Source organism: Enhydra lutris, unplaced genomic scaffold, assembly GCF_002288905.1.
Source record: "Enhydra lutris kenyoni isolate GAN:26980312 unplaced genomic scaffold, ASM228890v2 scaffoldscaffold45, whole genome shotgun sequence".
NCBI lineage: Eukaryota > Metazoa > Chordata > Mammalia > Carnivora > Mustelidae > Enhydra > Enhydra lutris.
The window spans coordinates 3,313,818-3,327,043 of NW_019154129.1; the positions used below are offsets into that span (position 1 = coordinate 3,313,818).

A 13,226-nucleotide genomic window follows, 5' to 3' on the forward strand; every position below is an offset into this window, starting at 1 on the left:
CAGGCTCCCTGTTGAGCAGAGAGCCTGATGCGGGGCTCGATCCCAGGACCCTGGGATCATGACCTGAGCCGAAGGCAGAGGCTTTAACCCACTGAGCCACCCAGGCGCCCCGGGAACATCTTCATTCTTTGTGGAATGTTCCTGCAGACTGCATTCCTAGACATGGGAGGAGAGGGATTCGTCTGTCTCTAGGGCTCATTTTTGCCAGATTCTGATGCTGTCCCTTTTTTCCACAGGGGACCAACCAGGCACCATGGCACAAAAAGGCCAGCTCAGTGATGATGAGAAGTTCCTCTTTGTGGACAAAAACTTCGTCAATAGCCCAGTGGCCCAGGCTGACTGGGCTGCCAAGAAGCTGGTTTGGGTCCCTTCAGAGAAGCAAGGGTTTGAGGCAGCCAGCATCAAGGAGGAGAAAGGGGATGAGGTGATTGTCGAGCTGGTGGAGAATGGCAAGAAGGTCACGGTTGGCAAAGATGACATCCAGAAGATGAACCCACCCAAATTCTCCAAAGTGGAGGACATGGCAGAGCTGACATGCCTCAACGAAGCTTCTGTGCTCCACAACTTGAGGGAGAGATACTTCTCAGGACTCATCTACGTGAGTACCTGGGGGGACAGCCAGTCACTTCTTCCAGGCCTCCTGTACCCCTGAGGGAAGGAAGAGCTTTTGAGATGTGTTTGGGATACAGGTTGGGAGGATCAAAGTCTCAGCTGAGGGGGGCCCACGTGGTGAGGTAAAATCATTCAGACTTGAGTTCACACCCCAGTCCTGCGCCACCTTGTACTGTGACCTTGAACAAACCCTTTCACCTCCTGAAGCCTCAGTGTTCCTATCTGTGAAATGGGCATAACCACCTTCCTCCCCATAAAGGAGGTGCCAAGATGCTGTGTGATCGCCTGTGCCGAGCGCCAAGGTGCCTGGCAGATGCTCACCAGAGTCACTGAAGTCATTTCTGCCTTTCCTCCATCTTGGAAATGAGGAGGAGCTCTTGGGAAGGCTGGACCACCTGGGCATCCAGGTGGGGAGGAGACATGAGGGTCTGGCTAGGTTTTTGTGGAGGTCTTCCCTGTCACAAATGGGAATTCCTCACCTGGAGCCGGGACACCTCTGGGTCTCCCACACAGACCAGAGCAGACCAGAGCTGCTACCGTCCATTCTGGTAGCCACCGGCCCCATGTCGCTAATTAGGAATCAAAATTCATTTCTTCAGTTGGACTGGCCAGTGTCCAGTGGTCACCAGCACGTGAGGCTGGTGGCGGCCATATTGGGCAGCACAGGAGAGAACACTGGCATCACTGAAGGAGGTTCTGAGGGGGGACGGTGTGACTTGGGGTGTGTGGGTTCCAACTCTCAAGAGGAAGAAGGACCTAGGTTGCCCCCCTGGTATCAAGCTGCTGGGCTGGGGTGGGGTCCTCCAGTTTAGCCTTTGTCTGCCTCTCAGGGCATGCTCATCCCTGGGGAGAGTTGCCTCACTTCTCTGAAATTTCGTTTCCTTCTCTGTGAGATGAGCACGAGATGAGGACCAGCCTCGCAGCATGGGTTACTCTCAAAACGAAGCCCTTGGGACTCCTCCGGGCACGTGGTCCGCTCTCCGAGTGCCAGGTGTTACTGCTGGTTATGTCAGAGTTACAGCCTTTTTTCCTTGGATCTTTTGCAAATCTGTGAAACAGTCCCTCCCTTCCCCTTCCACGTTGCTACGTGAAAACGACCGAAAAAAAAAAATTACAAAAGAACCCTTGTCATCCATAAAAATGCACTGCAGATTTTTTTCCTAATTAGGAAAATAAGTCACGTTTATTACAGAAGATTTGGCAAGTTCAGAAAAGCCCAGCAAACACACAAAAAAATCAGTCCTCCCCCAGAGGTCATAACTGATAAAACAGTCCTTTCTTGAGCTCTTTCTTTGCGAGAATGGTATGTGTTTATGTATTTACAAGCCTGCGCACATAGGTTAGCCTGCTCGCTTCTTTTCGGTCTATAGGTCCATGCTGATCGTGCCCACACTTCCATTATAACCCCAAAGATATCCTCTCAGGGGCTGTGCGAGCTATCCCGTGGATGTGTCGTAACTGATTACCCATTCTTCATATGGATATGTCAGACGGGTTGACGGTAGCTTTTTTTAAAATTAAGATTTTATTTATTTGTCCAAGAGAACGATTAAGCATAAGCAGGGGGAGCAGCAGGCAGAGAGAGAAATAGGCTTCCCGCTAAGCAAGGAGCCTGATGTGGGACTCGATCCCCATAACCTGAGCCGAAGGCAGATGCTTAACCGACTGAGCCACCCAGGCGTCCCAACAGTAGCTTTTTTTTAAAAGCCAAGAGGGATCAGAGTAGCAACCTGGAATTATATATCCTCTAACCCCTGTAGTGTGCCTTGACACATCTTATCTCATTTAATCAACACAATGCCCCCGGAATAAGGATACTTGTCCCATTTTACAGGTGAGCAAACTGATCTCAGAGAGCTAAAGCCTCTCTTTAACTTCCCTAACTACGAAGGGAAAGTCCCCTTGGTCCGAGCCACTCCTTGTATGGAAACACCATCGACTTGGAGCTGTCTATACAGCCTGGGCATTTCTAAGGAGGCTGGTCTGCAGGGGCAGGAGTGGGGGCAGGATGGAGTTCTTCCAAGCCTCCCCATCTCAGATGTGTTCTCTCCCTCGAGGAGGTCAAGGGCAGGCCTGTGTATAAATCTTACCTGCTGTCCTCTGACATAGCATTTGAGCCCAAAATAGAAATCCGAAAAAAAAAAAAAAAAAATGAAGGGTTTATGAAGGTGCTGAGACCCAGAATATCTAATCTGACAGCAGATTAAAAAATGAATCAAAGCTTCAAATTCCTGCTATGCTTCTCCGGACAGTTTAGATGAAAAGCCTTTCAGCCTGACTGCACATGTGCTCCTATCTCGTTCCTTACTGGTCAGTTTATTCCCTTACATAGAATCCACTGTCCATGACGGAGGAGACGAGGAAGTCGGGGAGGGGAAGCCCAGTACGTGACAGCAGGTGATGCTGACTCTTTGCTTTTGCTAATGGAGAGAGCTTCCCCCTCCATTCTGCAAAGTGCATCTCAAATGAAGACCCTTGTCCTCTGGGTTCTAGAAGAGTCTATGGAAGCCATTGGGTCCTGTGTCCTTATCCTCGAGAGGCAGGTTGTTGTCTTACCTGTTCATGGCACACATCACACACAGCGCATGCGTGTGACTCTGAGTCCTTGTCCACACTCACCTGCCCTTCTGGGCGCTGGGTTCCCTTGGCCAGGAGCTCAGCACACCACTCAGCAGTTGGCTCTGCCCTTACTATTTGGCTGGGGGATGGGACAGGGGGTTCAGGGAGAGGAAGCTCAGCCAAGTGTGAGCCTTGCTGGTAGTCGGTACTGTCCTAAGTCCTTCCCGTCCTGTGGTGAGAGCAATGCTGTCCTCCCATCCTGCACGTGACCTGTCCGAGGCAGAGAGCTGACGTGACTTGCCTGGGAAGGGACCCGCGGGGGGTCAAACTCTGGCCTGTCCAGTAGAATGCTCTAGGCGCTCCTGCTTCCATCTCTGGGGGCATGCTGAGCGTTACAAGGCCCAGCCCTTGCCCTGAGGCTGCTTCCTGATGAAGGGGAGGAAGATAAGACATACTCGAGCCAGGTGCAAATAAGGGACCTAGATTCTAAGAGGATGGGTGGATAAAGAAAACGTGGTGTGTCCATACCATAGACCATCATTCAGCCTTAAGACAGAAAATCTTGCCATTTGTGGCCACAGGGATGAAGCCAGGGGACACAATACTGTGAAATAAGGCAGTCACAGGAGGGCGAACAATTGGGGTTCTGCTCACATGAGGTATTGAAAATCGTCTTGCTCAGAGTCAGAGCCTGGAATGCTGGCTGGTGGAGAGCGAGGTGGGGGGAGAGGGAAACGGGAAGGTGTTGTCCAACAGGCACAGGGTTTCAGTCATGGAGATGAGTGCGTTCTAGAGAATTGAGGCTACAGTAACAATCCTGTATGGTACGCTCAAAAGTTGGTTAGGAGGGTTGGGGCACCTGGGTGGCTCAGTGGGTTAAACCTCTGTCTTCGGCTCAGGTCATGATCTCGGGGTCATGGGATGGGGTCCTGGGATGGAGCCCTGCATCGGGCTCTCTGCTCGGCGGGGAGCCTGCTTCCTCCTCTCTCTCTCTGCCTGCCTCTCTGCCTACTTGTGATCTCTGTCTCTCAAATAAATAAATAAAATCTTTATTTTAAAAATATTGGTTAAGAGGGCAGACCACAGTTGTGTTAAGTGTTCTTATCTCAAAATGTTTTTTTTCCCCTAAAGCATGTCCTATACTCAGTTCCCATAAATGGGCGCTAAGGCGTTTGTCAGGCTCCAAGGATTTAAGGTCAAGTCTAGGTATAGGTGCATGTTCTTTCTGGGCAGGGGTCTTGCTTTCATTAGACTCTCAGAGAAGCCTCGTTACCCCCACACCAGTGATGACAGCCGCTGTCACCATGTTACGAGTTCATACCGAGATGCTAGAGCTACTACTGTTCTTTTCTTTATGTAAGAGAGAGACCCTGTTTTGAATCAGATTTTTGCAAATAAACTGGGGCTTAGAAAACTTACATAACTTGATGAGAAACAGCTGGGTCTTGAACCCAGGAAGGCGGGCCCTGGAATCACTGCTTTGAACTCATTTAATCCTTCCAAAGATCCTATGAGACAAGAGGCTATTACCCCATTTCAGAGACCAGGGCACTGAGGCTCAGCTGTGCTCAGTCCTCTTGCTGGAAGTGGGCAGAGCTGGGGTCCAGGGACGGTTTATCTACTCCAGGGCTGGAGTGATTGGCTCCCTGTGGATGGTAAAGGTTCCCAGGATAGCTGGAACCTTGAGCTTGAATGATGGGTGTGGGCCACGGCAGGTGTGGATGCTGCCATGGGTGCTATTAGCTTGGAGCTGGACAACATTTATGTGCACAGAAGGAAGAAGTCCAACTTCCTAATTATAATTTCTTGAGCACCTATTAGGTTGTAAGCTGTTAGCCCAGAGTGAGTGATTTTTTTAAAATTGAATTAGTTTGATATATCTCCTCTCCCTACCCACTCTCCTCCCCCTCCCAAAAGAGTAGAAAAGAAAACCTCAGTTTCTGCCATTGCCTGAAAAAGGAGAGGATCTGGTGGCCGGGGCTCAGGTTGTTAGGTCACCATCCTGTTAGATGGGGTGTGGGCCCTGTTTTTTCCACAGGCCTCACTGCTCCCTCTTGTCTCCCAGACCCTGGGGCTAAGTGTTCTTGGTTATTGATTGCTACACCTGCTTTTTATTCCTAACTGGCTCACTTCACTCATCTCTAACCGGCTCGTTCCCTGTCAACAGTGGGACTTTCCAGGTCTGTGCTAAGGCCCTGGGGTTGGGAACATGATCCAGAACAGAGGTAGATGAAGTCTCCCATTCACTGGATTTCCCAGCCCCAATTCCCTACCTGTGAACCCCAGAGGGTATTTTTCTGGTTCTGATTTCACTGTTCTGGGAAGACCAGGGAGCTAAGGAGAGGCCTGCCTTCCAAACTCGAGCAAGTGGCCATGTTTTTGCCTTAGACATTTGGCCCAATGACCTGATGGAGTATCTATTCTGGGGTGCTGAGAACAGGCTATGAACAGAGGCCTCCTGAGTGCCAGAGGGTCCTGGAGGGTGGGGGAAAAATACATTACTTCTTTGGGTCTCAGAAGGTGGAAAGGAAACACAGCTGGGAGCTGCCCCTTACTGAGCCCTGTGACCTCACTGTTTAGATCTTTCAAATTGTTGTTCTTTCAAAGAAGCTTTCCAGTAACACGGGGCTGTTCGTGCAAAGACCACAGGGAAATATTTAAAAATAAGAAGCCTAGATCATGCTTGTGGCTCCTTCTCGTGTGTGTTGTTAACTGTCTGGCCAGATTTAAAATGTTATTTTGAATAGATAATACAGGCAAATATTAAGTAGTATATCAGGAGGTTCAGATTTTGACCTTTCATCCCTATTCCTCATCTTCTGTTCCCTTTCATAGGAAGGCTCAAGCACGTTTCTTACCTAGGCTTCCAGAAATTTTATACCTATACAGGCAAATACGTGCATATTTGTATATGTATGCATGCATGTAAATGTACTTTAAAAGAATTTTATTTATTTGAGAGAGAACACGAGCAGGTGTGGGGGCAGAGGGAGAACCAGACTCTCCATTGAGCAGGGAACCTGGGCTCAATCCCAGGACCCTGAGATCATGAGCTGACCTGAAGGCAGATGCTTAACCCACTGAGCCACCCAGGTGCCCCTGTCCATCATTTTACAGATGGGTTAGAAGAGGCTCCAGGGTTTGGCCACTTGCACAGATCCTGCAGGAAATGGAGGAGGGCCAAGCTAAGGTTCTGCCCTGGGCTGTGTGACTTACAGCCTAGTTTCCTTCCACCTTCCCCTGCTGGTTCTTGTTCCTGCCGGAGGAGGCCGTGGGAGCAGTTGCCTGTTCAGGGCTCTGTGGCTGACCATATAAAGTCTCAGGGAAGAACTCGAGTCCCTTCCTAATACGGTCACAAGAGGGAAACCCTGGGCCTGTGGCTGGGACCTGCTGGTGGCAAGGAGCCCTGAGATGCTGGCTGGAACACAGGAGATGGGGATATCGAAACTCTGAACTTGACCAGCTGGAGAGGGTCAAGTTCGTGGGGGACAGGGAGGCAGAAAGACCACCAACTGCAGGGGGGTTGGGGCTGGTGAAATGAACGGAGGTTAAACAGCTCAAGCCTGCAGATTCTGAAGCCCAGCCACCCTGGGTGGGGGCGTGCTCCTGTCTGCCCAGCTCTTCCTCTCGGGTCGTTGTGCCCTGGAAAGATGTGCTGAACTGCACAGAGATTCAGAACTGCCTGGAAACTTGGATTAAGGGCTTGCTGGCGGCTTTGCACCAGGAGCTGTCCTAGGCAGATAGGAGCAAAGTGCTGCTTCTTCGGGAGCTGGCGATGGAGTTGGGAGAGCCGTGCGTTCTTTCTTTCCTCTATTCATTGTATTCAGCAAGGGTTTACTGAGTGTCTGCCTTGTGCATGGCCCCTGCAGTGGGCACCTTGCAGTCTGGGAGCTGATGTTTAGGATGAGCCCTGAAAGACGAGATGGAAATGGCTCAGGGAAGACGGAGGGGAGATATAGAAGCAACAGCACATGTGACGGTTCCAAGCTGGGAAGGAGCAGGGTATAGTCACTAACATTTATTGAGCATCTGTTATATACTCCACACTCTGTTAAATGCTTCATGAGCATTATCTCCCAGCAAGCCCACGAAGGATCTACTATTACACACCTTCATTTTGCAGTATAGGAAAAACAGGCTCAGAGAGGTCAAGAGACTTGCCCAGGGTCACACAGTAAGGAAGTAGAATGAGGGTTGGTTCAAAACAAGTTCTCAGTACTCGATTCTGTACCCTTAACTGCTACCCTTTACTGTCTCCAGGTCAAGCGCTTGGGGAGAGGGAGGTTTATGTAAAATGTAAATGACATAATGTAATGTCATTTACAATGTAAGTGACCCACATTCCAACAAGGGCATGGAGGTTGGCTAGGGGCACAGCCCAGGGGCGTCTGAAAGTGGAGTTAAAACCTGAAGGAGAGGTAGGGTAGAACTTGGTTGACCATCATTCAAATGACTGATCATTATTTGGACACTTACTGCATGCGAGGCCCTATACTAGGGACCAGGACACAGAGCCCCTGCCCTTTGTCACCAGGTCAGCAAACATCTACTGAGCACCTACTGTGTGCTAGCCCAGTGCAAAGCCCCAGGTCACAGAGATGAAGGCATTGCCGCCCCTGTTCCGGGGAATCTCTGTAATTAACATACCCCTCAGGCATTTATTGGGCAGGCATTTAGTGAGCACCTGCTGTATGCCCAGGCCTGTGTAGAGACTGGAGAGGAGGAAGAGGGTGCTCTGGCCGTCGGGGTACTCGTACTGGTGTTGGCCAGATGGCGGGAGGAGGCTGGACAATCAGATGGGGGAGGGGCATCCAGGTCGACAGTGGACCCATCAGGCGAGTGCGGGTCCACCTGGGCCTGCTATTGTAGGAGCCTCTGCCTTTACCCTCGCTTGTCAATCCTCCTTTATGATCCAGACACACTGAACTGCTGACAATTTCCCGGCATGCGCGCCCTCACCCTGCCGCCTTCCACGCCTTCGCTACCTTCTGAGCAGGCTGACACCTCCTTGTCTGCTAAGGCTCGGGGCAGGGAGCTCCTCCCTGCCTGCTCCTCCCCTACTGGAAGTTTCCCTGACTGCCCACCAGTGAGGATTAGGACTCTCTCTCTCTCTCTCTCTCTCTTTTTTAAAAAATTTTATTTATTTGACAGAGATCACAAGTAGGCAGAAAGGCAGGCAGAGACGGGGTGGGGGGGCTGAGCAGAGAGCCCAATGCGGGGCTCGATCCCAGGACCCTGGGATCATGAAGGCAGAGGCTTTAACCCACTGAGCCACCCAGGCGCCCCTAGGACCCTCTCTTTATTGCTCCCCACATTCCCTTGGCTCCATCCTTGTTCGAGTGACATTATTTTAAATGTCCTTGTCCCCCCTCTGATCTGCAGGTTCTTGGAGGACAGGGGGCCACCGCTGATTTATCTATCTCTGGCATCTAGCACAGACCCAGTATACAGTAGGTGCTCAATAAAAGGCTGATGGATGTTGAGACAGGCCTGTGTTGACCTCATTCCTGCCTTTTTAGGGTAGTGCCTCCTCCCACCTGCCAATCCTATACTTTTCGAAGATTCTGTCCTCTTCTCACCCAGACCCATCACACCCCATTGTCCCTTCGCACACAGATTGAGCCCTGAGGGGGACTCTCCCCGTCCAATCAGCTCCGGGCAAGGCTGAAATCCCTTTGTGGTAAGGACATTGTGTTTTTTGTCTTCTCTAAGCCCAGAGCCTTGCACCATGTCTGGGACATACCCACTGAATGAGGGACTGAGTGAACAAATTTGTTTTTCTTTCTGTAGGACAGGCAGAGGTTGGAAGGCCTCATGGCTGGTGCCCAGGCCTGGCAGTGAGCCGAGCTGCGCTTGGCGCTGCTAGGGTCTCGCTTTGTGTCTTTGGTCAAGTTGCTTAACCTCTCTGGTGTTTGCTTGGTCTTGAGTGTCACCCAGAGATGGGCCATCTGCTCCTGCGTTTGTCCCTTCCAGGGGGAGGAGGAGGAAGGGGGAGGAGGAGGGAGGGGGAGGAGGAGGAAGGGGGAGGAGGAGGGAGCCTGCTTCCTGGCTACTAGAGCCTTGAGCAGCACTGATGGTATCATTTGGGAAAAACAGTTCCCGTGGGACAGGATGGAGCCTGCCCCCCGAGCTGTGACCTCAGCCTAGGGAAAAGTCAGTGTCTAGTAGAGAATGGCCAGAGCAAGGAAAATGCCTCGTGTGTGTGCGCACGGTGGGGTTTGCCAAGTGCCTTCGGCACTTTTCCTACACAACTTTTTTTTTTTAAATTGTGATAAAATCCAAATAATCTAGAATTTACCATTTGAGCCATTTCAAGGGGACAATTCAATGGTGTTTAGCCCATCTCCAGCGTTGTACAATTAGCACTACCTCGTTCCAGAATGTTTTTATGAACCCCCCCCCCCCAAAGGAAACCCCTGTAGCCTGGAGCAGTCAGTCCCCCTCCCCCTCCCTCCAGTGCCTGGAAACCAGGGATGTGTTTCTGTCTCCATGATTAGCCCGTCCTGGACGTTTTGTATACATGGAATCCTACACTAGGTGACCTTTTGTGTCTGGCTCCTTCCATACCAAGCATATACCATTTTTGGGGTTTGTCCGTGCCCTAGTATGTGTCAGGGCCATTCCTTTTGGGGGACAGCTGTGTCCGTCCCTTCTGTCTACAGATGAGGTGGAGTTTTGTTAACCGTCAAGAGAATGTGAGCTCTCTTGGGGTAGGACAGTCATGCTGGCTAGCTCTGAATTTCCCGGCGACGACCTCACCAACCCTGTTTTCGTCGTCTGCTACACGGGCAGCAGGGAAATCACAGTGTGACAGTCACAGGGTACATAAGGGACTCAGTGAAGAGATGCCCATGAAGGGCTTAGAGCTTAGTACAGGTGCTTAGTAAGTGTCCAGTAGACGGAGGCTAAGGGAGGTGAGAGGCGGCCTGCAGGAGAGGGGCCTGCACCCCAGAGGGGGGTCTGAACCCCAATTGTCGGAAAGCACTCAGCTCTAAGATAGAACACAGGTGGCCCGGAAACCCAGGCTTGCCCCTTGCTCCTCCTCTTCCCCCGTAGCCCTCCTATCAGTGAAGCCCCGGCGTTCCCATTAGGACTCTGAGCCTCAGTTTCCCCATCTCTACAACAGCAATATGAATGCATCCAACAGTTTTGTTGTGAGGCTGCCGTGAGCATGCTTGCAGAGGTGCTCGGTACGTGTTTAAATTCAGGTGGCGATGGGCATTGCTGGGCCGGGACCCCGTGGGCTGGGTGTCCAAGTTCTCCCCGAGGCCGCATGCTGCGAGTAAGCTTGGGTTCTCTCTTTGGCAGACATACTCTGGCCTCTTCTGCGTGGTGGTCAACCCCTACAAGCAGCTGCCCATCTACTCGGAGAAGATCGTGGACATGTATAAGGGCAAGAAGAGGCACGAGATGCCGCCCCACATCTATGCCATCGCGGACACGGCCTACAGGAGCATGCTGCAAGGTGAGCCGCTCTCCAGGTGGACAGGGTGTTGCCCGGGGCCGCTGCTCCCTGCCGAGGGCCGCCTCCAGGAGCTCCCGCTCTGCCCGGGCCCCTCCTGCCCGCCCTCCCGGCCTGCAGTCCTCGCCAAGAATGCGGAGTTTGGCAGGCTGCGCTGGGCCCCAGGAGCCTTGTGCCTGAGAAAGGGAAAAAGCTGGCCGAACATCTGGGTGCACGGCTGGGAGGGTGAGGGAGAGCGGACGCCTTGGGCAAATACAGGCATGGGCTGCTTTGCGCCCCAGCCCCTCTGCTGCCCCGGGCCCGGCCAGCCGGCTGCTGGACAGTGCGGAGTCCTCTTCACCTCCGTCAGCCCCCGGGTCCCAGCCAGCCACCTCTGGATTTGCTGCCCTGTGGGGTGGTGTGAGAGGTCTTCTCCTCTCTGGCCTCAGTTTCCCCATCTGTAAAAAGGGAGTGATAGGGTCCATCTTGCAGCTTATGGAGATTCTCAGGCAGCCTTGTCCAAATGGAAGCCCTTTGGATATCACCTCCATGTTTGTGTATTACTATGATTATTATTACTATTATTAATGAACTTTTAATTGAGGTAAAATATACATACAGTAGAGGGCATAAGGTCCACGAACTTCATGTTCACCCTAAAATTAATTCTGGCCTATATCTGCAGTCATCTGGCCACCACTCAGACCAAGATGGGAGATATTTCCGGAAAGTGACAGTTTGAATGCTTGCCCCCTACGATGAGTAACAAAGTAAGGATGTCCACTCTCACCACCCCTAATGAACATTGTGCTAGAAGGATTAGCCAGTGTAATAAGACAAGAAAAAGAAATCAGGGCATCTCTAAGTTATATGGTTTACCTGTTCAACCGCCTTGGTCCTCTTGGTCCTCAGTAAATCCCTTTGCCTCAGAACAGTTGAACCCTTGATTTCCTCCTCATGTTTTGGGTGCATTGTACAAAGGGCAGCACCCATCCCAGAGTGACTATCTTTGGGGAAGGGTGAGAGGATTTTCTTTCCTGTACATGGATCTGGACTTGAGACACTTGGGTGAGGGCAATGGAGAAGGACTTGGGCAGTCCTAAAGCTGTATATGATTTTACATGGTTATAAGGTGTGACTAGTCCTGAGGTTATGAACCAGCAGCTGGCAGGCTGCCTCCAGCCTTCAGATAAGTTTGATTTGGTCCATACAGTTTTAAGGATACTTGAAGTGGCTGCCAGCTTTTGACAATTGGGAAATTGTATATAAAAAGTGTATGTATTTTGTTAGGGGCATGAGTTTTCCAGTTCCCCAGTCCTTACTTGGGGCATTTGTTCATGATAACTGCCCTGCCCTTCTGTTTGACTTTGCAACCTCTGGAGTAGCTACCTTCAAGAGTATTCTGAGTCAGGAATTGAAAGCTCAGTTCTGGAAGCACCTGAGGGCGGGGATCCAGGTGTAGCCAACCTAGAAGGGCTCAGTAGAAGTGCCCCCAAGTTACTGACAGAGTTAGCCAAACCCCACATGTATGACCCAAGCTGGATCACTGCAGACACGGGGTTGCCATTACCTTCAAAGACCAGCAGATGGTGCCTTGCAGAAAGGGTTACAGAGATGTAATCTTAGTTGTGAAGGGTGGCTTCTGGAGTTAGGTATGTGTCTTTGTTTAGAAAAAAAAATTCTTTGTGGTCTCCCTTGATGGACAAGTTTACAGTGATGGTTCGCACACCTTTTTAAGGAAGCTGAACATCACCAAGTTATAGTATTCATGTCATTTGGGGTACTTTTAGTTGCACAAAAATATAGCACACCATATAGCAACCAATTAAAGTGGCTTAAACAATAGGAGTGTACTATTTCACATGACAAGAAGTGTGCAGGTTGATGATTTCAGGATTAATTAGCTGAGAAGCTCAAAGACAGACTCCTTTGGGATTTTCTTGGCTTCTTCCTCATGGTCACAAAATGGCAACCATAGCTCCAGAGATCATGTCCTTATGCAATGATGTCCAAAAGCCTGAAGAAAGTGGAAGGTTAGGTTCTTTTCTTGTCTCTTTTGTATCAGATAGAAAAACCTTTTCCAGAAACTCCTCAGCAGGCATCTCCTGATGTCTCATTGGCTAAAACTTGGTCACACACCAACCTCTAAACCAATGGTTTGCAGAGGACTGGGACGTTAGTAATTGTTTGTAATTACGTCTCATTGGCTAAACCTTTGGGCATGTGCCAAATTCTAAACTAATCGTTGGCAAAGGGGACTGGTACCTTTATAATTGGCTTGGACTATTTCTGGTTCTTTCCTGGAGCTGAGGGAGCTCCCAGAAGCACGTTTTCTCTGAACACCAGAATGAAATGAAATTCTGTTAGGAAAGGAGAAGGGGAAGGGCACAGTGCTCTTAAAATACATGTATGTGACTTTAAAAAACCTTTAATATTGGACATTCATCCTAGAAGAATTAAAACATATTTAAGCTAAAGAGAATATACCAGCACCCATAATCCTATCACCCAGAGATCACGACCATCAACACTTTGGCATTTAGCTTTCATGTCATAACTGAGCTGAATATTCTGAAATGGAGGAAATTTTGATTGTCTGAAAATAATTGATTCC

General features: G+C 50.4%; 1 protein-coding gene across 4 annotated transcripts in view; it reads left to right on the plus strand.

The window, feature by feature from the left end:
- The first annotated feature begins 253 nt into the window (after window positions 1-253).
- LOC111155989 (myosin heavy chain 11) overlaps window positions 254-13,226 on the plus strand; it is a 92,279-nt gene continuing 79,306 nt past the window's right edge. For all 4 annotated transcript variants that reach the window (XM_022516499.1, XM_022516500.1, XM_022516497.1 and 1 more), the window contains exons 1-2: window positions 254-598; window positions 10,480-10,636. In XM_022516499.1, coding sequence (XP_022372207.1) covers window positions 254-598; window positions 10,480-10,636 — 502 coding nt within the window. The remainder of the gene's footprint in view (window positions 599-10,479; window positions 10,637-13,226) is intronic.